Genomic DNA, 27002 nt, shown 5'->3' on the forward strand with positions numbered 1-27002 from the left:
AGCTAAGGTAACGTAAATGTAGGCTAACTTTAACTTAGCAATGTAATGTGAAATGTAATTAAATGTTTATCAATTCATTTAATAGCATGGAAGCCATTCGCGGCAGCTCTTGTAGGTAGCTCTTGTTGATATCAAGGCAAACACATTATTAATTAATTCGTTATCATGAGAAAACAATCTCTGTTTTATGGAGATAAGGAAATAAATTAATCCATCATCACGAGAAAATAACCTTTGTTATATCGTGTTAATGACATAAGTTGTTATCACAAGATTACAGTGCATAAAAAGAAGAAAAATCCAAGGCCGTTCTCGGCTGCCGTAACAAGACGACTGTGAGACTGTAAAATGGAATGATGCAATAGAATTAAAATATATCTGCAGCTAATTGCAATAGATTAGAGTGTCACATTTCAAGGATGGGCCTCTAAATGACAGATTGTGGTTTCAACTTTGTTTCAGTGACTCGGACAGACTGTTTCCTCAGAGAGAGATTTGTGAAAGAGGATGTTTGATTGTGAAAGCACTGGTGGACTGTGGAGAAACAGTAAAGGTCTCTAATAGATCGTATCCACTATGATGAGACACAAGTACTGCCGAAAATGATTCAACAAATGCTTGCCGCCTTAATGGCTTCACTGCTTGGTAACACAAACACTTAACTGGGCTAATTATGTGTTCAGGTGGTTAGCAAACATTACCAGCCCCGAGTCTGCAGAGATGTCAGCCTGCGATGGTCCGTTACAATATGTGCGCTTTACATTAGCAGTCACGGCTGGAAAAACTTCTCAGGGTTTGTTCAAACAGTGAAATGTTTGCTCTACTGATACCAAGATAACCAAGGAAATGAAGGAGCCATAGGGTGAGTTGAGAGTGTTTGCTGCTGTTTCGAAGCTGAAGAATGAAATGTCAAGCTCAACTTTAAAGTAAACATGTCTGAGAAGTCCTTAAGGTACTCAGAATCACGGAAAGTCTCCACGTTTTGAGGACACGCTCAGCAGGAAGTTGCAGGAGTAAGAACAGCGAGTTGTGTTTCTATTCATCACATCGATGATGTTGAGATGTGCCGGCGGGTGGCTTGTGTCTCAGCCACGCCATTCGTTCCCCCCTGTTTCCAGTCTTTGTGCTGAGCTAAGCTACAGCCTTCCTCGTGGCTATAGCTTCATATTTACAGGTGAAGTTCATAATAAATGGCCACCTGTCAAGTTCATACTCCAAACAAATGGTGGGTAGTTTAGCACAGAGCAGCCGCTAAATGCTGCCAACTGTAGCTGCCGTGAGCTAATAAGCAGAGCTAGTTACTGTGTAGCTAACAGTCATATTAGCTGACTCCGCTTAGCCTGGGAGCTCGGAGCACAGGAGGACTGCTGTTGTTGTTTACTATCCGATTGTTATCAGCTTTTATGGTACAAAGTGGCTAGAGGCTAGCTGTTTAATATTATTATTGTGTTTATTATATTACTTAGATATCCCAGCAACACAATACATAGATGTCAGAACTAGATTTCTCCACATGCATTTTTTTTTAATGTTTTGAACAGTTTCCTACATATTGCACCTTTAACAGACATACGTGAAAGTGTTGTCAATCTTTTCGTCTAATCTGAAAAAAAAAAAAGCCAACAAGCCCATTTCCAATTATGGAAACGAAATGAAGACAGCATTGGATCGTTTCCTGTTGCCTGAAATTCTTGTTTAAGTAAAGCGTTATTGCTGTTCTTTAAGCAGAGTGAGAGAGGCTTTATGATTGTGAATTGTTTCACAGTTGGTGCTCATTGTCGTCTCTCTCACGGTATAGAGTAAGCACTGTGGCAGCTGTGGTGCTAATGCTCGTGAGATCAGAGAGCCGAGTCTGAGAACGTCATGTAGAGAACAACATCCTCACATCTCACTTGACTTTCCCGAGGCTTTCACTCCTCTAATTATTGTCGAATCTTCAGTCAGAGCGCTGACTTCCTCAGCGTGGCTCCCACATGCTTACACCATGCTTCACAACTGAGTACTTAAGTATCCTGCAGTACTTGGTATTGATAAACAGCCTACAAGTGGAACAGCCACTGCTGTCTTTAGACGTGAGGAGGCCCTACTGTAAACAGGACATTTAAGATAACACGGATATTGAGGGAAAAATGTTCCCACATTCATCTGAGAGACAACGCGTTTTTACCTCCTGCTCTCACACCTGATCTAAACAAAGACAAACACAGCCTGGGTTCATTTTTTTTCATGTGCTGTTCTCGCAGCAAACAGTGTGATGTGTCTGAGAGCTCGAGATGGAACGAATGCAAATTAAGCCGCATTAAAGACACGCAGGTCGCAGTGGGCTCGAGGCAGAGACTGCGAGAGAGAGTGTGAAAGATTTAGCACATAGAGGCAGATATGTAGAAAGCCAGCGTGTCTGTGTTATCTCCAACCCTGCAAAGTGGCTAATTTGGCTCGCTTGATCTGTCTCCCTCCTGCGCTCTGAGTGTTCACTTATGTGTGTGTGTGTGTGTGTGTGTGTGTGTGTGTGTGTGCAGAAAAACAAAAACAGTATACTGTATATCTAGTGAAAACTGTGTTGGAGGTGTTTTTATCACCAGGGAAGGACACTCACACTGACAAATACAAAAAGGTCCGTATTAGAAATAGCTGCCTGGCAGATCGACTCATCATCCTCTCAGAGGAACCAAAAAAAAAAAAAGTAAATTGAAATGAACTGAGTGTGTCTTTTGACCAACAATTGTCCGATTGTTTTGTCAGCTCTCAGTCTAACATGAGATGAGAGGAGTTGCCGGAGGACATCCTCGCCTCTCATCCATTTTGTTTTCTCATAGCAGGCGATTACATGCAGGGTAACATGCAACAGTGAGGACAAATGTGTCTGATTTTGTCGAGGACAGCAAGCACTGTATGCGTCCTGTTTCTGGAGAACACACCAGAGGAAGAGTTGCAGTCGATCCTTCCTTTTTCCTGTCCAGATGGCAGCATCAGCTGACGGCAGATACAAGGTTTCTTGTGCTGACGTGTATCTTCGAAGCTCTTATGAAGCTCCTCGGTAGCAGAAGTGTGTGGGGGTGGTTGGTTTGATAAGGGGGTGTATTTGTTTTTATACAGGGAGTTAGGGAACAAATCCCCTTTAATATTGTTTTTACAGAAAGAGCTTCATTGGTCCTGGACACATCTCCCACACATCTGACAATGATATTATTCATTTTGCTCTCTCCAGTTTTTTTTATTCAAGCACACTCCAACACAGCCCACAAAAAGCCTTTTTTGTATTAGACTCGATCCTGGGATAGCTTGGATTTGTGCCCCAGGATCCCACAAGGGAAGAGACATTTGATTACTGTACTTGTCAGCCAAAGAGAAATCCCCCTCCTTGTCCTCCCCTTCCACCTCCTCCTCCTTCCCATCCTGCTCAGGGGAGATAACAAAGCTCTTCTGTGTTGCAGAGAAGGACACTCTGCTACGGCAACCAAGTTCTGGTTTTGGCAACAATTTGCTGGCATCAATTTCAATTTTGGCTACAACTGAAATTAAAATCTCCCTCGAGGGACAAGTGATATAACTGAAATGGTAGTAAAACGTGCAAGAATAAAAATGGAGAGAGTCACTCCTCCTGAATTTGGGTTGTCAGTGTGCAAAAACTAAGAAAATCCTTATGGAGTTTTGAATAGAGACAATTCAGCTGACTTCTCTGTTATCTTGCATTTTGTACCATGACTGTTTCATGACTTTATGGAGGATCATGTCTAAGTTCATCATCATCATCATCATCATCATCATCATCATCATCGGTCTCTCTTCAGGAACCTCTGAATTTTTTATGTGATAAATGCAGTGTTGGGTGTAACTAATTACGTCTACCCAGATTACTGTAATTAAGTCATTGTTTGGGAACTTGTACTCTTTTAAAGTCTGTAATCTTCCTCGTACTTAAGTATGCATTACACAATGTACAATGTAATCTACTGAGGTGTTTTGAGTTCTGGGTACAATGCATATCCAAAACTTTCATCTGCATTTTTGCAGCCAACAAAGCAATCTGAACACAATCAGGCCGACGAAAACCCTCAGATACTGACAAACTCTGCAGCAGGATGTAACTGGGTAATATAACCGCACTTTACTTGAGCAGAGGGTTTTGGTACTCTTTCCACCAGCAGATAAAGGGCAATTCTAATGTTCCAAACAATGTGATGTGACTTTAACTCAGGTCAAATCCTCATCAAACCCATGTGGTTGAGGTTACAGTCTGCTGAGGGCCTCTGGGTTTGACCTCTGACATGTCTGCATTTGTTAATGTATGAAGGAGGCCAGTGCGCCTGATCATGTGAAGGAAACCCCCTGCTGGATAATTAGATCACAAAAAAATGTGCTAAATGAAATTAAAACACAGACTGTGGATGAGATGCTCTCGCAAATGTCATATATATATATATATTTAAAAAAAACAACAACCTTGTGTGTGCTGCATGTGGAGGGAAGCATTCTGAAAACTCAAAGGGACAATGAAGGTGGATAGTGTTACACCGTCACACTTTATTAGCTGAAGAGGAAAAAAAACAAAAACAATGACAGCAACTCATCATCGATGGCACATGACAGAATATTTGTAGCATTATGAAAAAAAAAGTCCAAAGGTGTCATCTTAAAAGGCAGTGATGCTGTATGAGTGGTCAGAGTAGACACAAGAGAAAAATAATAAAGATTCCCCTAATTACAGACCAAGCGACAGGCTATTTACAGCACATGTGCCCTGGTTAATGTGTTCAGAACATCAGAAAGCCTCTCTACAACAACACGGCCATGCGGGCACGGTTCAGCGGGGATCAGAAGAAGACCAGCCCCCCTAACATTTCTGCCACCCTGACTTAACCATTCATGTCGTTCACCTCTGAGCAAAACAGACTTTGTGGAGGCATTTTAAAGGTTAGGCAGCATTAAAAATAAACCCCAGCTATGGACACAGATCCAGACAGATCAGAAGAGTAACTTGGACCTGACCTATCAGATGCATGTTTGACTTGGGAGTCTGGTCTTACAGAACCAGAGGAAGTATTAAAAAAATAATAATAATAAAAAAGACACAGAGAAGTTAAACTCTGGCTGATCTCAAACAGAGCCGAAACAAACTCACACATGAAACTGTGACTACATGAGGCTGAACTGACACTTGCGGGGTGTTAATTTATGTGATAACTGTTCTAACTGGTGATTAGTTAGTGGCTCTTGTTCACCGGCTGAAAACATACTCGGTGTAGCTGGTCCACAGTTTGTCTTCCCCCGGGTCGTTGCTGCCGTACGAGCACGTCCCGGTGGAGTTACAGGCCACCATGTGGAAACCAGCCTCGGCCAGCCGGTCGAACGCCTGCTCCAGAAAGTTATACTTGAGGTAGTACCTGGCGGTGTACTTGTCGGGGGGTCGGTCCGGGTCGCGGCTCTCGTTCAGGGTCTCCCCGAAGACCTCCTTGGCCAGAGAGATCTTGCTGCACACGGTTATCCTGGCGACCCTGCGGAACTTTGCGTCCGCCTGGATGTCCCTCCCGATGGTGTAGCTGCCTCGGTACCCGATGGTGATGTAGCCGGAGCTGGCCCCGGGGGAGCGCACGGTGGTCCTGTCCGAGGAGGAGGAGGAGGAGGTGACCGGGCTCGTCAGCTCAGCCTCCTCCGGCTCCCCGCTGTCCTCCGCGCACAAGCTGTCCTTGCTGCCCGCCGCCAGGCGCCTGGAAAGCTCCGGCAGCTGGAAGAAGTCCGCCTCTTTCTGCAGCCGCCTCCTCTCCTTGAAAAACTCGGGCAGGAAGAGCTCAGAGTCCCGTAAGTAGTCCAAAATGTAGCGGAACAGAAAGCCGTCCCGGTCGAAGAAGAAGCGGCCCTTGCTGTCTTTTGGCAGCTCTTGCGGGGAGCCCTGGGTGAACCGGGTCCACAGGAGAGAGTTGGGGACCGCGGTGAGAGTTTCGAGTCGGGTCACATACACCTGCCCGCCCACGTTCAACTCCACGATCTCAGGGAAAGTTTTGTCGGCTTGTGCCATTTCTTCTTCTTCTTCTTGCAGCAGTGTCCCTCCCTGTGGGTTCCCTAACAAGGAAGGACAGTTGGTGAGTCTCTCTCCTCCCTGTGCAGAAATGTTTGTATTGGTTTGGCTGTGTGGGAGGAGAAGAGAAGAGAAGGAGAAGGGCGGTAGAGACATTAACTGTTCACTGGACAGCTCTGAGAAATCACAATGTTGCCTTCAGGGGCTCCCTGTAAGCCTCACCCTCCCTGCGCAACACTTCACAAACCAAATCATCTTGACATCATCGGGGTGCTGTCGACTGCTACAAGGAACATTATGGGAAATATTTGTAATCTTCTTGTTAAGATCTTGACACATTCATTTAACCAGGAAAATATTTACACAAAGTAGAAAGCTAATGTCAGGTTAGCTGCCAGTTAGCTTTGATCCGTCCACCCCCCAAAAATCTGTAAAACTCACATATCATTACCACGTTTTTAACCCCTCAGTATTTGTACTTTGCACTGAACAAAAGCACAACTTTGAGGTCCCTTTTACCTTAGTAAACCTATTCTAATTTTATGCTAGCCTAGAGCAGTGTTGCCAGATCTTGCGAGAGAAACAAGCAAGTGGGCCTATGCAAACAAGCCCAAAACAAGCGACTTCTCTGTTCACCCTGAATCCAGAAATGTATTGCATTGTATCACTGCATTTATTATTGTTTTTATATGTTATGATTCTTTTTTGTTCACAGATGTTAGCATTGCCCTCCATAAAAAGCCTGTGAAGACAGCCTCTCAATAATGAACACCGCCTTTTGGATTTTCAAAGCGTAAAATTAAATAGCTAGAAGTAAAAAGCTAATGTTAGGCTATAAAACTGCTTTGACCTAAACGTCACCAATGCTATTAGCGTCCAACTACATGATTTCTATACAGTTTTTTTTTTTTATAAATTGATAGATCTACAGTCGGCCTGATAGTGAGTGGATGATGTTTAATGTCTAACAACTTCTTTAGTCTCATTTAGCCAATCGTTAGCATCCGCCAATGGATTTAAAGAAAATAACAGTCTTGGGATGCGGGAACCGGATGTGCAAAAAATGCTAACCTGGACAACAAACTACACCTCTCCATTTATTACTTCTACTTCACAGTGGAAATTATTGTAACATGGGCTAATGTACGTTTTAGTCTTCTACATCTTTTGATCGCTAGTTAGCCTACCTACCACAGTAAGATTTTAAATACAAGACATGTAAATTACATATAAAATGTCATACAATATTACGGATTCAACTACCAACTTAAGCAGAGAAAATGGACTTTGACCCAGCTTTTGTTAGGCTGCATTAAGAAGCCGCCTATATAGCTTGGTAATGATTTATTTTGCTTTGACGTCATTGTATACAACTGTGTACTGCACACTGTTCAAACTACAAAAAAGCAAACTTTTGGAGTCTAGCTAATAATGATGCCTTGAGAATATTACAGGTTGAGACCAAACAACAGGCCAGTATTATCAGCCGATGTTGGCTGATCACAGAGACATCTGTGTGGATGTTTATGCTGTACTGGGTGAAATAGGATCACTGAAAAAAAGTTTGTATATAATGGCCGATATATTGATATCATATTTTTGGGATTGGCCCCAAAAATTACAAATTAGTCAGGCTCTAATTATAGGCTACTTACAACTGCAGTCATAACTGCAAGTTAAATTGAAATGAAATTGTTCAACTGCCGGTAGGTGACTTTTGTACTTCTGCTTAAGTAACACTGTGTAAGTGCAAGACTTTTACTTGTAATGGAGTTGAAAATAGTGTGTTTAATAAAAGGAGAGGTAACACTTATGTGATGCATCCTGTAGCTATAGCGCACACTAAGACTTAATAAATCTTCATAATGCACATATCAGCCACGGTCAAGTACAACAACACTTACTCAGTTTAACAGTAATCTTTAATAACAGCTGGTTTAGATTTGTCGACCTTTATAACCTTGATGGATGGTAAACGTTTTGTACCGTCTGCTGTAATACCTTCATGACAAATTCAGTGACAGCTTCGAGTGGAATCGGGTTGTGGCGATATGTGTGACAGGATGTTTCTGTCATCCTGCAGCATGCTGCAAAGATGTGTCATATATTCATCGAGATCTGCGCTGTAGAGCTGCGGAAAATGTGATAGAGTGTAGTCCTCTCTGTAGATAACATTAATACACTCTCACTAGAAGCAGACAAGCTGTTATTATTATGAAGACGAAGTTATCATGGCAGCCATGACAACTCTCCATCCATTATGTTTACATAAAGCTCCAGGATGTAGATAACACATTATATAATCTGTCACGTGAAATGAGTAGAGGGATTCTAAACAGTTGTAGGTCAGACTTGTATCATTTGTTATTGCTTTTTTTTGGAAACAGCTTTTTCTAACTTAAGGATCTGTTTAGTACAGTGGGTACTCTGGAGCTTTTGATCCTATCACAAGACCCTGTCGCTGTTGAATTATAGATGTTTATATTTACTTACATCTTCAATTTCACGACAACTGGACATGATATAATGGAGAGCTCCTGCTAAATTGTCCCTGAAGTGAGATTATTTTGTACGCATACAGTAAATGTAATGTCCGATGACAGTTACAGGACTTCTTAATGAATTGTAAATGCTTGATGCAATATTTTTTTTAGGCATTATTTATGTGCTGTTGTGCATGATGGCCGTCAAAGTGTGGTTTTATTTTAGGGAACCATGCAAAAAGGATGCATGCCAAAGTTCGGGGGAGTGTTACATTAATTGTCATAGTTGTCACGGAGTATTTTAATCATCTGGGCCCCCCCAGGAATTAAACGTATCCCAAGGCCTCCCACGTTTTAGCTTCGGAATTTGAACCCTGCATAAAGAGGCAAAGCCGCATTGGGTTTGACGGGAACCATCAAATTCATGTAGTGGAGGCTGAATACATCCTCTTGGCTAGGAGTCAATCATTTCCTACCGAGATGAAATGTAAGAGGGCTCTACCACTGAACCCCCTGTTTTCCTGTTCAGCTGGGAGGGGAGGCAGGATGTGTGCCTGGGGTCTTTATGAGAACACCCACTGAAAAACCGAGTAACAGAGTTCAATACGCATGACGTACCAAAAAAACCTCTGCTTTAAAGATAAAGCTAGTCTGACTGATCTGTGGTGTCTCCAGAATCCCTTGAAAAGAGGCTGCACTTTCCCTCAAGCCCACGCAAGCCTTAAAACAGGATCGATTTCATCTTAACACCACAAATCTCTTTGATCTGGTCTTGATGCGCAGTGTAGGCTGTATTCATCATATTTCAGTCCACGCACCAGAATTTCTGCTGAGGAGGGACGCTGACATTATCACTCATAATCTGAGTGAGATGTAATAGGCTTGTTGTCGTAGATGCTGAGCTGCTGGATGCATAAAAAAAGTAGCAGCTATTTGAAAGAGAGAACACCGATCACAATCCATTTGAGTTATGAAAAAAGAAACATTTCTTTCTTGTTAGAAACATTCAAGGTACAGATACAGCCTGTAGAAATGATGCAGTAGAGTTAAAGTCATTCAGATGTGTGTGACGTTGATTAGAATAAACATCATTATGGAACACATTCAGAGACTGAACTCAATCTGATATAGAAAAGCAAGCATTTATTAATGGATTAGACATATTTTGCAACGGTGGGAGTGCTGATTAAGATGAATATGAAGAAGCTCACTTTAGCAGAAAGCATACTTCCAAGTCAACTTTTCATGTAATTATGAAGTTTTTTTAGTTTTTTTATTTTGATGGATTTTCATCAAACTAGGGGTGTCACAGTATCCCAGTATTCACGATACGTACATACAGTTTTTACTATCTATTTTCTATTTAACTATGTGTATTTGTCTGATTCTTTTTCCTGTACTTGCATCTTGAGCTGATGTAACAAGTGAATTTCCCTGTTGTGGGAAAAATAACACCTATCTAATCTAGTCTAATCTAATCTAATCTAATCTAATCTAATCTAATCTAATCTAATCTAATCTAATCATATTGTATGAATAGTACACCAAAGATGCTCCACCTTGTGCATCTTTTGTTCATTAGTGTATCTGATGGCATCATTACAAGTAACTGAGTGTAAGTGTTCTCTTTGGACACTTTAAAAAACGATCTCCACCCTCCCCGTACTCATATTTTGAGGGTAGTTTATTGCCCAAATAAACGCAAAACACACAGTAAACCAAGTCACACCACAGTGTGCTACATTACACACTAATGATTTTGTGGTTGAGCTTTTCAAAGGAAAGCACATGAACTTGTTGCTTTCTCTTCAGAGCACAAATGCATCAGCCAGCTTTATAATCTTTGGAATACAGTGACATCTAGTGGACGGTGACTGAAGATGCAGGTTGTTGTCCTTGTGTTACTGTGATTGAGATGCTCACTGCAGCTTTAAACCTCATCGTGTCCAAAAAACTGGAAACACCATTTGAAAAGCAATGAATCAAAAAGTGACTTGTGAGGCTGTTGTGTTTGTGCTTTGGCTCAGTTCCTCTGCTAAAGCTCTTACTTTATCCCCCCTGTTTATTAGAGATGTGTTTTTTTCACATTAATAACACTAAAACAATAAGGTTGCAATAAAATAAATGTCTCTCTGTGCACAACACACTTAAATCTTCCTCCTCTGTCCAGTCTGGACCTCGTGTCTGTGTCTTCAATGCTACAGTTTTTCCTCAGGAGTCTGGCAGAAGATAATTGGCTGGAGGAAGTTGTAACATTTAGCTCCTCGGGTGTTTCCAAGAAAGTCTGAAGGTTAAGAGATATGGCAGCTCATTTAGTCATCATATGGCGCTCTGTCTTAGATACATCAGTTCTCGTATTTATCAGCAGCTTTTAGCACGTAAGGCTGAGGCCTGCTTTATGTTGTGTTGAGTGTAGACTGTATGTTGGAAGGAAAGGACAGCACAGTATTTGGTACTTGTTATCTAAACCAGATTTCTGAAATGATACTTTGTTTTGGATGTAAGGGGGTCACACTCCTAATCTTGTTTGTTATCATATATTTTATGTAAAATAGGTCCGTTCCAGAGAAGAAAACTAAACAAATGTCAAAGTTATAGGAGGTTGTATCTATGTTTTAGTCCACGTAGCTCCACCTTGTGGTCAGAAGGTAATTGCAGGGGGGACAGGACAGATGTATACTGTATCTACTGAATATCTATAGATTACACAATATGAAAAAATACTGGAAAGCACATATGATAAAATGTAAATGTATGTATTGAATAGCGATAATAAGTTAACCTGTTTTCATACAGCAACATCTTCATCTCCACTGAAAAACAAACATGGTATCACATTTGTACATTTTGCAAGTGTATGTAAATGTAAAGGAAACGTGTGTGTGTGTGTGTGCGCGCGCGGTGTGTGTATTACGTCATCACGTCAATCATGCGACCTCCTGCTTGTGACAATAAGGCAACCTCCTGATGTGACACCCAGCCCAACACTGTCACTCCGCAGTGTGCTGGAGTGTGACCTCCTCAACGCAGTCTCAGTGCTCTCTGCAGCACCCGGCCCATCATCCGTGTGCTGTCTCCCCTCTGTGGCCCTCACCCAGCTCCTCTCCAGTGATCCTCTCCCTGCTCCCGTCTGACACGCAGACAGAGATGAGAGGCAGAAGCCTCCTCTCCCCCCCTGTCAACACAGAAGCACTCATGTAAAGTCCTGTCTCCGCCAGACTATTTCTGATTTTAGCCAAGACACTCGATGTTCACGTGTTTTCGATTTGGTCTGGCGGTGTGGTTCTGCTCACAGTTTTCAAACAGCCCCTAAGTGAACTATTTATGATAAAAACACAGTTAAAAGGTTATGAAACAACAGTTTGGGTTTCTTCATCATCATCTTCATCAAGCTGTAAACATTACCGTAGAGTGCACCTGTTCATCACGACAACACGGCGAGGAGTTAAGAAATTAAAAACAGAATTTCAGAGCGGTTTATTTTTTACATCTTGAATAACTGGTCTTTTGGACACAGAGGAAACCCTAAACTTACAGCATGTTCTTTTTCATCTTCATCTTCATCTTTTAAGCTCTGTGTTTGATCTCTACCAAACATCTGCTGCCTTAGCGGCTAAATGCTCCACCATAGTCACCAGCTTGTTGCTAACAGTGTCTTTGTCCCTTAAAAGAGGAGAAAACACAGCTTATGACAAAACAGCAAGCAAGAAAAAAAAGAGTAAGCGACTTGACTTTGCACCTTCCTACACCTTAAAGATATTCAGTTTACTGTCAAGAGGGCTAAGTAAACCAGAAAAGATTCACATTTATGAAGCTTTGAGCAGAGAATTGAACTTTTATTTATTTTTTTTAAAGGTGCTATTTGTAAGAAAAGTTCATTCCAAACGCATCAAATGACGAAACTCTGGAGTGGCAGCCGACCTGTCCTACGGAGCATCATCATTGAGTCATGACATTAGTTATTGAGTAATTGATTAATAGACTAACAGATGCACTTCTAATTAAATGTATTGGATTTTGTATTTTGGGATTTTTTGACCAGGTTCATCAAATCTTTAACTGCTGTGTTGGCTGATAAAGGAGATAACAAAATGATGTTGGGTGTACCACATTCATTTGTGTGGAACCTGTGGACAAACTATAATTATGTCAAACCAATTAGAGTAACCTAAGGTTTTAACTAACTGAACTTAAAGTTTGATTTCACTAATACAAATGAGAGACAGGTTGGTTAAGCTTAAATGTGTTTTCCTGAGCATTAAATGATTGTTTTAGTTGGCTCAATTCTATTCTGTTCATACAAATGCATTATGTTAGATGGCCTTAACATTTTTACCTTCAGCTAACTGATACAAATTTGTGGAAAAATGAATATTTTTTATGTATGTCTGGCAAATTGTTACAGACCTGAAATTTGTACTTACGACAGTGGCGTTGCTCACAGAAAACGCAGTTTTAGCGTTGTGGTAATTTTCATAATGACTTATTGTCACACTGTCATAATTTACTGGGACACTTGAATCACAGAGTCATCGTTAATATGATGAGTAGCACCTGTTCTCTTCCTACGCTGACGAGGCTTCAGTTTGTGCATTTCCTACATGACTTCAGAGAACTACGGTTCAAATCATTTCTACTATTGTGGCTCAACTGCATATTCATCCCTCCCTCAACTGTGTGCACGCGTGTGTGTCTGTAGCTTTTCTCATGCTTTATGGAACTGGACTGGACTGGAATGTGTGCGTGTGTGTGTGTGTGTGTTCTCGTCACCTTCTCTCAGGGTTACGTCTGCACCCTTGTGCTCCTCAATCAGCACTAATGGATCCTCTGGCTCGGACTCAGCCTAGACTGATACTAAAGACCCTCAAACACACACACACACACGCACATAAGACAGGGCGGGGCTGGAGGCTGATGCATCGTGATGAGCTAAGAGGTACAATGACGACCCCGAACATTTTCTTCCTTTCGCTGTCCTTTGTTTCTTCTCTTATCCGTCGCCATTGCTGTCCCTTAACCTGATGAAGGCAGTTTAAAATAACCCTGTGCTAACTAAACACACCAAAAATTACAGTGAATTATGTAGGTAAAAAAGATGTTCTCGCATCTGAAATCTTCACAATATGAAAACAGAAAAGATGACAAACACACAGCAGAAACCTCACATCTTTACTTCTGTGTGTTTGTGTCACCCACCCCCCACCCATCCCATCACCACCGCCAGGGCCCTTGTGCATGCATGTGTGTATGTGAATGGCTCACATGAGTCCCATCCTCCCTCCATCCCTCCCTCCATCCCTCAGCAGCTTCATTCGGGGGGAGTGAACAGGTCCCCTGGGGCTGGTGTACGCTTTTGTATGTGTGTGTGGCCGCTACATTATTCTCCCCGCTGACTTTCTATGGACTGAGAAAAAAAAAAAACTGTCTTTATCAAAGAGACGGGCTGAGGGCAACATCTTGCATGGCAGGGAAAATTATAACATCAGGCAGCACGTTTATCAAAATATGACCACATTTTGTGTGCTCGTCACTGATGATTTATCAGATTATAATTATAATTCTGTCTGACAGTGACTAATTCTCATCAACAAATTTACAACAGTCAGTTCAGACAATATTACACTAATAGCAATGAGGGATGAAAAGCTTCTGTTTTTTGTTGTTTGTTTAAAACATTAAACTTTGTAATACTTTTAGTAGCACTAGTCACTTTTTGGTTTAATCATCCACAATATGAGAGTTACAGCAGAGTTTCTGTTGGTCTCGCCTTTTTGTGATGTGGCAGAGAGAGTCACAGCACGAGAATTTCATTGTTATTCTAAAATTTATGACAGTAAAGTTGAACTGGAACTTGAGACTGAATCTTTGAACAGTAAACCATAATGTACAAGATGAGGCAGTGACATGAGCTCCAGGCACTGCAACATTTTGGAAATAAGAAAATAGGAAATAAATGGAAATGGGAAAAGGAAAATAAATTCCTTTTTTTTTTTTTTTTTTAAATGTTCACAGCTGCCATGAAATGTGCCACCATCATTAGCAATGAGCAATTCTGTGTGCATTATTCTCTTTTAAGGATTGCTCTCAACAATTCGTCTGATTTAAATAAACTCTGAATGAATGAATAATGTTGTAGTTCTACTGATTCAGTTCAGATCTGGACTGAACATGTGATTTAGGATTTTGTAGGCACATCACTTTGTGTTTAAAGCAACATTATATAGAAATGAATGGTCTGCACTTGAATCTATATCCAACAGTGTTTTTGTGTCTTATTCTGAATCACGTGCAGGCCCAATAGAGCAATTAGATTCTCATTGATCTGTCGGAGCTGACGGCTCTCAGCCGCTTGTAAAAAACCCCTAGTCTCGCAGCATCTGAGTGACTATTTGACTTGTGGCTCTAATTCCAAGTCAGTGGAGCTGATTCATGGCTTCGACTCATTAAGAATCAGGGGGCTCTGCTGATTGCAGAGCAGTCGCCTCATTCCTGCGGTGAGCCCCAGACGGTCTACCTGCAGCCGGGGCCGAGTGGAACAAAAAGCCGGATCTGTAATTAGGTTCTCCAGGCTGATCCGATTAGAGCAGCCGCTACATTCATTTAGCTAAAAGATGCTCCTCAGCTGCTTGGAGAGACTAATGGAGGAGATGGAGAGATATATGGGAAACGATTAGACATGACATTATTGTACGGTGTGTGTCTGCACATGTGTATGTACTTTGTGTCTGTGTCTTATAAGCACACACCTTTGTCCCCTCAACATTCACACTGATATACTGCAAACGTGCCCTCACATTTCTCCTTCTCAAACGTGCACCGCTTCTTTCTCTTTCCTCCTTCTCCATCCCACGCCCCTGTTCCATTGTTTCAATGATCGGCCCTGCAATTAAATTAAAGGGGACATTACTTAAGAGGGACATAAATAGCAGCCTGCCGATGCGATGGTGGTGCCTCGGCCTCAGATGAGATATAGGCTGCCTTGAGTCACGCTGACCGGAGAGAGGAGAGATGTCAGATCCAGATCAGCACGCGTCATGCTCTACGTCCTGTTCAAATCACACAAAAATATGAAACATCAAAGCCGACCCGTCCAACCAAAAATGTGCTTAACTTGAATGTTGGACCTTCACTGTGAAGGATGATGTTGCTGCTGTTCGGATCAGCTCAAGGGGCGAAGTTTCCCTGCGTCCGTCTTAAATCTTTGGGATGAAGACGTGTAGGCAGGAGCAGGATTTCATAACATCAAGTGAGGTCCAGCGGACAGCTTCCACAAGTGTAACGTATGTGCACATATGCAGAAAACAGACAGCTGAGAAGGAGATGTTGGGTTTTTCAGCAGTTAAACTTTGGAAATTCATACAGATCCTGGATTTTTCTGTGTAGAGGGAGAAAGAACATTTTTCTAGATTTTTAAATGAGGCAACTGAGCTATCAGCAAAGAAATACAAAAGCCATTCTCCAGCCTGTGAAACAGACACACTGGGTGGACAGTGTGTGGAGACTCAGTCAGATGATGTTAGGGAACTTGTGACAGATGGAAAAAGAATAGTCAACATCAAAGCAGCAGAGGTTTAGATTTAGAGATAATGATTTCTGTTTGCTAGAATGAGTTAAGCCCGAATAATGTGGGCTCCTAAAATTCGCCTTATGCACTTGAATAGTATCTTTATCAAATAGACAGTCCCTGCAAAGAACAATTCCTCCCATCATTCAAACTCTTATCATGTTTGTTAAATGGCATTCAATTCAGGTTATTCAGAGCAAATGTAGGAATAGAAAGAAGTTTATATTTACAGTGTATTAATGCAAACTTTGAGAAAGTAATTTGATTACTGAATGAACAACCAATGAAGTAAAAAAAAAAAAAGCATCAGATTTTTCTCATCTCGTTCTATTCAGCTTTCATCCCCAGAACTACACATTGCACCTTTAAAACAAAAATCGTTTCTCCTCAGGAGTGACATTCCCTGTGAGCGCTGCGATAACCTGGACAGTCACCTTGCTTTGAGTCCTCTCTCCGAAGTTATGCCCGACTCCGGCTCATTACAGATGTCTATCTGAATGCAGCGTCTGCTCTCTGTAATCTCGTCTCCTCGTGTCCACGTTGAGCCAAAGTGCTCCGGTGGGACCTTGATTCCCAGAATTCTCTTTTATCTCTTAAGGTTTTGAAAAATAAGCCGGACAGCTGCAGGAGATAACATGTAGTGATGGGAAAAAATGGCCTCACATGTTTAAACGTGGTGTCTGTGCGCAGGCCAGAGTGTGAAGCCTGGCTGGTTCTCCTTCTGGGATCTAATTAGACTCTTCCTCCAGATCAAGAGGGAAAGTGAGAACGCAGCTGTGCGGGAGGTTTTCTTTTATTTATTTATATTTTTTTACGACCAGTTGATCAAGCAGTCGACGTTACTTGATAAATGAAAAGTGAAAAATCTTCATTCAGGGCACTTACGGATTAGAATAATTAGCAGCGATAGTTTGCACTGGTCGTTCTACGTCTTCTAGGACGTTCTAAATATACCCAGCAGTCATGAATGAATGAATCTGTTTTGGTTTAAATCCAAATGCTCTCAAAGAGAGAGTCCAACACACAAACCCTCCCCCAACCATCCCCCCCTCATACGTAAAGCCGTAAATAAATGGATTGGGTTTTGGACCAGCGACAGTTTTCCTTCATAATTGTTAATTACCATGAGTGCTCTGTGAGGTACTTTCTATGAATGGAGATGGGACACTCTCCCTCTTTTTCCTCCACCCTCTTGTTCTTTTTATGGGATTGGTCTCAGTTCTCAAGGACGTCGAAAAGGACGCCGGCGATGAGGGGAGGAGGCGCAGTGGGCGGGCGGGGCACCTGCGTCATTCCTGCGCATCAGGGTTGGTGGGTCTGACGGCAAAATGGGCGCCAGAAAGCTACGCCCACTCCAAACCCCACCCACATCCAGCTTCCCCTCCCTGACCACCAGCAACCCCACCCACCCCCCGGATGGCTCCTCCCCGAGTCCCAGACGAGAGAGAGAGCACAGCACTTAAGGTAATGTAAATAACCGGAGCTATTTTAAGATACCGTCTTTCACTGTGGTCATGGAGGGGGACAAAGATGCAAGCCAAGCGATTGTAATTTCAGTCACGTTTTGGGACACGTTCCCTTTCTCTGTCTGCCGCCCAGCTAGCTGAAGGGCCTGGCAGGGCTGGAAAGAGCCCGGACCGGCTGCAAATTCAATGTAAGCCTTTTTCTAAAGAAAGGCGCCTTCAAAAATATAGATATCTTACAACAACAGGCAGCTGAAAGGTCTTGGAAAGTGAACTGAGATAGCTCTGTCAAGACAGAAAGAGAAAAATCATGGAAATGAGCACATAAAAAAACATTACAGGGGCACTGTGTAGTTTTGGAGAAGACATTTACAATTAATGAGGTAATAAAACAAACTCAGATATGTTTATTTTTCCATAACTGAATAAACAAGCTGTTCTCAGAGGAACATATGGTCCCAAGAACACTGTTTGAAGCTAGAAAGGTGGCAGGGTCCGCCACATATAAACAAAGTAAAACAGTCTGAAACTGTGTCGTCCTTTAAGGTCACTTTGTTTACTTAGTTTATTCAGCCATGAAAACAAAGAGAGTTTGTTTATTTAAGTATTTGTTTAGGCATAAAATCAGTCAATAAGATCTTTGTCTTCTGATTCAAATTTCTTCCCAAAAACTATGTAGTGCTCCTTTAAAATTGGCTCCATGTTGCTGTAAAACAAACATCCTCCAAAGGGCTTGTAAGATTAATCCGAGTGGTCTGAGTGATGGGAAGAAACAAAACCATCATGACCCTGCAACACAGAAATGATTCTTTGGAGCTTGAAGAGAAAAAAAACTAGACATTTAAAAAACGAATAGCAAAGATTATGAATATACAACGTTCAGGCGCCGAAAAAAAAATAAATGTTCGGTTAAACCCATATGATACGCCAAGAGGCCCAAGTCTGCATCTATTCTGCTCTGCCATGAAGGTCAGGAAAATAAATACATTTAAACCACAAAACCAAACCTCGTTCCTGAAAGGATCACAATGTTATACTGCAGCATCATGACCGACAAGCTAAAAAAGAAAAAAAAAAAATTAATTAAATGAGTAAATACATACAGTGGAAATTTTAAAAGCAAAACCTCATATGCAATATTCTTCAAGTTGATTTTCAACAAGAGCCAGAGAATTTAAATGAATATGAGCTGCCCATTTTATCTGATTACAAAAGTAGACTTTATATACTTTGAAATTCTGAAATAATTTCTTATTTTTTATTGTTTCATCTTTTTATAACATCAAAAATAAATAAACATTTAGACGTCAGCCTCTCCATCTCATGTGAATAAACTGTAACCAGCATTATTTATCTCTATATATCTTTTCTTCTCCATATTCATACAAACATACACAACACAGAGAAAATAATCTGCACGCTGCTGTTAAAACAATGAATCAAGTACAGATTTGTGAATCAGAATCTGTCGCCACATTTTTCCCCCAACAGTTAATATTTGACTTTGCAAAATCACAAAACAACAGAAAAGACAAAAAAATAATAATAATAAACCCACAAACAGCAGTTGAAACACACAACGTGATATAATTAGATCTTTTTTGTCGAGGTTACATTCATGTTCAAGTCTTTGTTTGCTGCAGCCTGACCGACGGTCCGGTCACGACTGTGGAAATGAAAAGTGTCTCTTCTTCTGAGCTTTGTTAAGGCAGTTAAAATACAAGATAACTTTAAAACACTACTTCTTACGGATTCTTATGATTAAAACCGACATTAAAGAGAATATTAGCTAATGCTTCAAGTCCACTACCGTCACTACTGCTTGTATATTTTCTACTCAGCATGATACATGGATTGTTTCTGTCTCGATTCTTCGTTCATCAGTAATAATTAATAACACACACGAGAGACACGATCGCCCGGCATAAACTGCATCAGACAAAAGGAGTTTTGCCAAAAGTGTCTGAAGTATTTCACTTGATGTCGTTACAGTCTAAAACCAGTTTTTTTTGTTTGTTTTGTTTTTTCCTGCCACTAATGTGAATCTGATTACACATGACAGAGTTATCAGTGTGATGTGACATACTGAAGCGGTAAAATGTCCCGTTTTGCATCATCTGCCGATGTGGATCGATTTTACTTACACTCTCTCACCGTCAGGTTTTCCTCACAATCGCTGTACAGGTGCTGAAGTGTGTGTGTGTATGCGTTATTGCTTTTATCTAATCGGCAAATATATCGGTACGTAATACCCTCCATCCAAGCTGTGGTTGTGCTGTCAGGTCGTCTGTTTTGTTCCTCGTCACATTTATGATCTGATATTTTACCTCTTTACGCAGCATCTCATCTGCAGCTTTGTATGAGACACAATGAAATTAATCATATTAAAGGGACAGCTCACCCCCAAATCACAAATCTGCATTTTTTTCTCTTATATGAAGCGGCGTTTATCCATCTGTAACGTTTTGGTGTGAGTTGTGAAAAAAATGGGCCATCTTGAATGAAACCTGATGGCACAAAAATGTATAAATTCAACAGTAGGAGTGCACAATATATATACCAGCCCAATAAATTATTGTTCTAATAATGAGAGGTTTATATTATCAGCCATTTATCTGTATGGGTAATTATAAATAGAGCAGATAATGGTCCACAGACCATGCTGTGAGCAGTCTCATGCCGGAACTATTCTGGGAAGTGTGGCTCCCCTCGTGGCCAAGAGGTTAGCTCACTAAGCTAAACTAGCTAACCTTACAGATCGACTGAGGAGAGCACCTTTCATGTTTACATCCAGCACTGTCACGTGCAAGAGCCTCACATCCATGAATAGGTGCTTGAAATAAACTTGTTTTCGGACATGAGACCGCTCAAAACAAGAAGCGCAGATTATCTTGAGTGAGCACGTCTCTGGTTTCTGCAAAAGACATGCTGAGCTGCTGGGCTTCCTCGAGTGCCATCTAGTTCCATTATATTCACGAGAAAGCCGATATCACCGAAGCTCACCATCTCACAGCAGAACAGTCTAGATGGGATACATGAGACTATAGGTTAAAGGAAAATTATGTATTTTTGATTTTTGGGTGAACTGTCCCTTTAAGAGTCTCTGAACATAAACCAGTTTTAAAAAATACATGATTATACAGTACATCCAACTATCTATAGGTACTATATGAATGTATGTGTGTGTCTGATGCGTCAGCGTCATGTCCGGGCACTCAGCAAGCTGCTACACTATATATCCCGACACGTGGCTGTTATCCAATCACGGTAGGCGGGATGTGGAACTTTGTAGTCCAGTGGGCGGATGTTTACTTGGGAGTTTCTGACAGAGTAACCGGTTCTCTGGCAGTCAAGTCACATATGTTTTTTTTTTTTCAATTCTTTTTTATCACATCCTGAGTTTGTCATTCGTGATCATGGTGAGAGGAGTCGGGGCTGGACTCCTCCTCCTCCTCCTCCACCGTTTCCTTCGGCAGCGTGTCACGGCGCGTGAAGGCGGCCGCCAAGGTCACGCTCAGCCGCGGCTTGACGGACGACATCTCCGACAGCCCGATGTTGTTGCCGCGAGTCACAAGTGTCGTCTTATCCATAATCTCTCCGCTGTGCTTGGACACCACCGCGTCGAGAATGTCGTATTTGTGTGAAATCTTGCCGCTCTCGAACAGGTACTTTGCCAGGTAGGAGACGGCCACGTTACCCAGGAAGGAGGCGAGCATGGAGACGGTTTTGAAGGGGAACTTCTGGATGACGACCTCCTCCATTTCTTCAGTGATGGGGTGCATCCGCTGCTCAGTGGTCCAGCCGGGGTAGTAAATGAATGGAGGTAGGCGCAGGTAGGGTTCACCTCCACCTATGCGCAGCAACATGCCGAACAGGTAGGCGGCCACCGAGCCGTACGTGTTGGTGCCTTTGACGAACAGCACGCTGAGCAGCTGAGGGAAGATGATGACGTAAACCAGGTCGGAGCTCAGGTACCACAGGCCGTAAACCGTCCCGGTTACCAACGCCATCAACGTGGCGAGGCCGCCGAATACAAAGATGGTGATGCGCATCACCCACACGATCTCTCGGTCGGACGCCTGAGGAGACAGAGAGGAGTGGGAGAGGGATCGTTGCATACGCAGAACAAGCCCCCCAAAAATTGGGTCTTGTCGCATTTTGCTCCGGTACTCACCGACTGTCTGAAGGCGAGCTGGTAGATGTTCCTCGCAAACATGGAGCTCGCTGAGAGGATGGAAGAGTCTGCAGATGACATGACGGCTGCAGACACCGCACCGAGGCCGAAAAAAGAGACGAATGGCGGGCAAAGGTGCTGGAGCACGATGGGTAGAATCATGTCCGCTTGCTCCTTGTCTTTAGGGGCGATGGCACCGTAACTTGTCTGGTTCCAGTCTGGAGGAGGGAAAGATTTAATGAACATGAAAAAAAAAAAATATGTTAATATATCTAATAATCTCATCACACAGTCAACTTTTCCACTCGATTCAGACACAAAACAATTTGTAATTCTCATGTTATGATGTCAAAATATCAGAAAATAATGTTGCTGTTTTAACAAATTTAGGCTCATCAAACCAGTAAAATGCAAATAGATGATGTGGAACCTTCACCTAACCCTAACCCTTCATTTTTAAGTTTGTCGTGAGAACTCATTTCTCAGTTGTTTTTTTTTTCTTGTTAAAACGAAACAAACTGTGAAATTCAGATGTTCACCGAGGAATCTGACGCCTAAAAATCTGGAGATCAGACCTCTAATTTGGTCCCTCGCCTCGCTCTAATGTAATATTTACAGGAGCAGCGTGGTTATTAAATGGATTGCTGCTTCATTATGGATGAGGGGAACCAGCTGCTATTTACCAGGCTCTCTCAGATCTAAGGGCAACACGGACCCATCCAGAGCCTCCCCACAAACAAACAAACACACACACGTAGTCTGTGCATCTGCAATCTCATGTATGAGCGCTCTAACCTGTGGAGGCCCCGATGGCTCCGATGAGAACGGAGGGCACAGCCATGACGAGGCAGCCGAAAGCAGCCAGGAAGGACAGGACCTGGGCGTAGGTGGCGGAGGAGGCAGACAGGACTCTTTGGAAATACACCTGCCAGGGTATTCCTCCCAGCATCTGCAGGACGTTTAGAGGCCAGTGAGTAACATTCGCAGAGCGGAAAACCTGACACAGACTTAGATCGACCTGTCCACGCTTACATGCGTATTTCTTAAAACGCAGCTTTCCCTTTGCTTTTTGGCCTTTTTGTGCATGTGTCCCTTATTGTAGAGTTGATAACATGTTTAAAGACAGAGCACTTAAATAAACGTTAAAAACAGTTTTTTTTTTCTTAATTAAGTGGCTTAGCTGTGAACTTCATGACATATTATTATATACATATACATATTATTCCTTAACATCTGTATGAAACCATCGACTCATATTACTTTGTAACTTAATCAACATGTAAACCTCAATAAATGTAAACCAAAGGGTTTCTCAGTGCTTATCATTGTATTTGCTAAATGTTAACAGCATTTTTATTAACTATTAGATAACGTGTGAATAAATACCTTAGACAACATGAACACCATTCGAAAATGATTACTGGACATATAAGTTAGCTGTTTGTTCATGCTTATGACTGCATCACCTAATGGTTACTAATGTACCCTTATTTTAAAGTGTTACCCACATACGTTTGAGTAATCATTATGAGATTAATTCGAAGTGTTTGTCTGTGACATTTCAAATGTAAAATAAAGAAGAAGTGTCTGTCCCAGGTTACTAAAGCCAAAGCTAACACATTTGAAAGGCCATAACGAGACATATGCAGAGTTTTCATCCCATCGGTGATTTCACTAATGATCAAAATGATCAACAGACGATCGGGGGAAAGTGTTCTGAATCTGAGTGAGAGATGAACAGCTCACGGTTACTGTACCAGGAGGCAGAAGTTGTCGATCCAGACCCAGGTGTCGCTCTGGTGGACGCTGCCTCTCCAGGGCGACTGGTACACCTGCTTCACTGCAGTCACAGTGATGTCCGACACCGCAGGGTTGGTCAAAGCAAAGGGCACACTGATCCACTGTAGACAGCCCCAAACAAGTACAGTATTTTTTTTCCATTTTAGGACAATTTGTTACAAACAAATCTTTGCTGTGTCATTTCATATCACTTCGTCCCCATGGAACAGCATTTATGACCATTTTGTGCAGAATTCTTGGAGTGACTTAGAACATTCTAAGTCAAGGTCAAAGTACGCTTGGCGTGCCTGACACAGTAAATCTACTCAAGAAGGGTAAATAAGAATAGTATTTCACATGGTCTGCTTTACATGAACCTACCAGGCCAACAAAGATACAGAAGAGCTGCACAACATCAGTGTAGGCCACAGAGTACAGTCCTCCGACCAGGGTGTAGAAGATGGCAATGAGTGCGGAGATGACCACTGACATCTTGATGTTGATGTCCACGATGACACTCAGGGTGGCACCTAAGGTCGTGAGGAAACAGACGAAAAGGGTATAACGGCCACAGAAACATCTCAAACAGATCCTTTCGTTCGGTGGAGGACTGAAGCGCGAACTTACCGAGGGCGGACAAGATGGCGGCGGACCAGAAGATCTCGCCCATGAGCGCAGGTATGAAGAGCAGGCCGCCCATGCGTTTCCCGTACAGCTGCTGGAAGGGGTCCAACATGGTGACGTAACCTCGCGAGCGCATGGGCTTGGCAAAGAAAAGACCACCTGGGACGGACAGAGGAGACATGACAGGGTGAGAACAGAGGCACCATCAAGACGCTGAGAGAGAGGAGGGGTGGGAGGATTAAAATGGAGGGGGGGGGGGATTATTTAAATGGATTTGTAAAAATTGACAAAACCATAAAAAAAAAACACAGCACAAAAAGAGGCTGACGCTTTAACACACAGGCCTGAGACCTAACAATCATTTTTATCAGGTTTGTGGCCAGTAAGTCATCATATTAATGTGTGGGGAAAAAAAAGTCATGTCACACACTGTCTCAACACGCGATGAACACATAACAGCACTCACCCACGACAAGACTGAGGGCATATCCAAAGGGAGCTTGTGCCCAGGCCAAGCCATAGTCCGGCAGATACACGTACTCAGCTGTGCCATTGATGTATCCTCCTCCAACCCAGGTCGCTGGAAAACCACACACACACACACACACACACACACAGTCCGAAGAATCAGCACTGGAGAAATTCAGATTGAAGGCAGGCCTTTCGTGCTAAAATAATTATCAGTTCAAATAATCTTAAAGGCTAGTGTGACACTTATTGTGAAAAAAAATGCAGTCTCTTCAATAAGAAGCCAGCGCAAGTCAATTTTGAATCAAGGACATTTTCTTAAAGCTGGTCAGTGACTTTTTCCCTAAAAAAACACAACAACAAACCAAAATACCGAAATGACAGGAAAAAAAAAACAAAACAGGATTATCCAACTCCAACAACTGATTCTTACAATGTTAAAAAGATAGCAGATTAAACTTGTTAAAACAGACGTTTGGAAGGCTTTTTATAAAAACAAACAAAGAAAAAGACTTATCCCTTCTAAAAATCAAAGTGCAATGGAGCCATGAGACCAAACTTCACCTGTCATGGTGAATCCACCGACAAACAGTCCGATGTCTCTCCCTCCCACCATGATGGTCTCGCTGCGGTCGGTGCCCTCCGCCTCCCCGGAGTGTTTGTTCTTCCATGCCGCCCAGATGCCCACGAACAGGATGAGGAGGTAGAAGACCGCGATAGCCACAAGCCCCTCTACATGGATGGTCATTGTCGCACCGGTCTTCCGCTAGGAACGGGGGGGCATGGACACCTGCTTGGCGCACGGAGAGGAGGCGCTCAGATCGTAAAGTCCGACTGTCATTCGGCTTTTATAAGGTTTTTTGTATTTTTTCTCTAGCAAGATTTTAAGCTTTTTTAGTACGTTTGAAAAGCATTAAAAATGTAGTTTTTAGCGCGATGACGATGTCCGACTTACAAAGAAAACAAGCGTCGACTTGTTGAAATAGGAAATTCAAACTTGAACAGTCCAAAAGAAGGAAGGTCCTCTGCCGATTTCATACACGTCGCGCGCTCGTTGGACGCTGAACGCGACCGAGATGAAGCTTACTCTCGGAATAAAGAAAAAAAAACCCAGGATGTACGAATGTTTTTTTTTCTTCTTATATCTTTGTCCAAAATATTCAGTAGTCGTCAAATATTACTCACTTCAACCAAATAAAAATAAATTATAATTCTCAAGATAATTAAAAAATAAAATAAAAAAATAAACCAATCAAATCTGTGAGAATTAGTTCAAGAATAATCACAGCCGCTCCTCGAATAGGACTTTGATTTCTGGTCTGTCTTCTTTCGTCCGTCTATCCGGACACCCGCGCGTAAAAGTCAAATTACGCACAGCATCCACGACACAAATATATCACCGCTAAGATCGAGTGAGTCTCAACCAAATCCCATAATTCATGATGAACTGTCACCTAAATATGTCCGTCGAATTAGTGAGATATCTTCCTCTAAAACACCAGCTCACAGAAGCTTAGAAAAACGCGCACAAAACTTACCTCAAGTGTTTCTAGAGTCATGTGCTGGAGCACCTGAGGAAGAAAAACGGTGCGCGGGTCAGCCGGACGGTTTGTAAGAGCCTCGTCTCCACCTTTTTGGACCCACCAGGAACGGTTGAACGAAACTGGTGCTGGTGGAGGTCTCCTGGGTGACTTACTGAAGCTTATAAGGGGGGACAGGTGCCGTCAGAGGACTGATACACACGTCAGAGCCACCAAACGTCCCTCTTAATGAGGACCCTGCACGGAAACACGTCACAGTGTGCCGGCCGATCTGACTGGAGGAGGCCGGGAGAGATTCCTTTACTCAATAAAAAGGATGGATGTGCATCTTACTTTCTTTTTTTTCCTCCTCCTTTTTTAAACCACTCAGTGGCGTGACATGAATTTTAATACGACGGTTGCGTTTTTACGCATTAAGCAATCAATAAAGTGAGTGAGGAGGAGTCGGACGCTTCACGCAGCTCCTGCTCCTTCAGCTCAGTGCGTAACGGCAGCCTAATTGCGCAGCCATACTTCATGTGGCCTTTTATCCGCTGTCACCCTCTGCCCGGCGCCCGGCCGGCATTTCACCTTACAACCGCAATTAACTTTGCTCAACGGAAAACTTTTTTTTTTTTTTGCGTAACTGTCGGAGAGAAAGTCGCCCTTTAAGATAAAAATGTAGAGAGTTACATTTATTTAGAAGAAAAGACTCAAATTGAACTCTCACCCAGTTCCTTTCCCCCCACATACACACACCTTTGAGCAATTAGAAATCATTTAAATGTACCGTGTCTGTCACTTTCCCTCCTGGATATGAGCTGTGTCTACTTAATGGCCCCCTGTGCCTGCAGTTATCTAATGTGAGCTACTCTTGTCAAAACTGACAGGCATCCAATTAGGACGGATCC

At 42.4% G+C, this 27002-nt stretch overlaps 2 protein-coding genes and 1 long non-coding RNA gene across 4 annotated transcripts; all 3 read right to left on the bottom strand.

The window, feature by feature from the left end:
• Positions 1–4504: 4504 nt before the first annotated feature.
• LOC119018651 (BTB/POZ domain-containing protein KCTD12-like) lies at positions 4505–6187 on the bottom strand. Its single transcript, XM_037096489.1, has one exon. It carries the CDS (start codon positions 6170–6172, stop codon positions 5219–5221), a length of 954 nt encoding a protein of 317 aa, XP_036952384.1. The 5' UTR covers positions 6173–6187; the 3' UTR covers positions 4505–5218.
• Positions 6188–9552: 3365 nt separating this feature from the next.
• On the bottom strand, positions 9553–13342 carry LOC119018289. 2 transcript variants are annotated; one of them, XR_005074703.1, is made up of 3 exons: positions 13270–13342; positions 12035–12162; positions 9553–11674 (listed from the first exon to the last, which is right to left on the bottom strand). It is a non-coding gene; the product is annotated as an uncharacterized LOC119018289 (long non-coding RNA). The 2 variants fall into 2 exon arrangements; XR_005074702.1 differs by lacking the exon at positions 13270–13342 and adding an exon at positions 12924–12982.
• Positions 13343–18990: 5648 nt separating this feature from the next.
• LOC119018187 (high-affinity choline transporter 1-like) lies at positions 18991–26835 on the bottom strand. Its single transcript, XM_037095674.1, has 10 exons — positions 26822–26835; positions 26110–26142; positions 25136–25361; positions 24570–24683; positions 24107–24262; positions 23861–24009; positions 23458–23601; positions 22496–22649; positions 21701–21918; positions 18991–21605 (listed from the first exon to the last, which is right to left on the bottom strand). Exons 3-10 carry the CDS (start codon positions 25317–25319, stop codon positions 20931–20933), a joined length of 1794 nt encoding a protein of 597 aa, XP_036951569.1. The 5' UTR covers positions 25320–25361; positions 26110–26142; positions 26822–26835; the 3' UTR covers positions 18991–20930.
• Between the last annotated feature and the right edge of the window lie 167 nt (positions 26836–27002).

Source organism: Acanthopagrus latus, chromosome 4 (genome assembly GCF_904848185.1).
Source record: "Acanthopagrus latus isolate v.2019 chromosome 4, fAcaLat1.1, whole genome shotgun sequence".
Classification (NCBI taxonomy): domain Eukaryota; kingdom Metazoa; phylum Chordata; class Actinopteri; order Spariformes; family Sparidae; genus Acanthopagrus; species Acanthopagrus latus.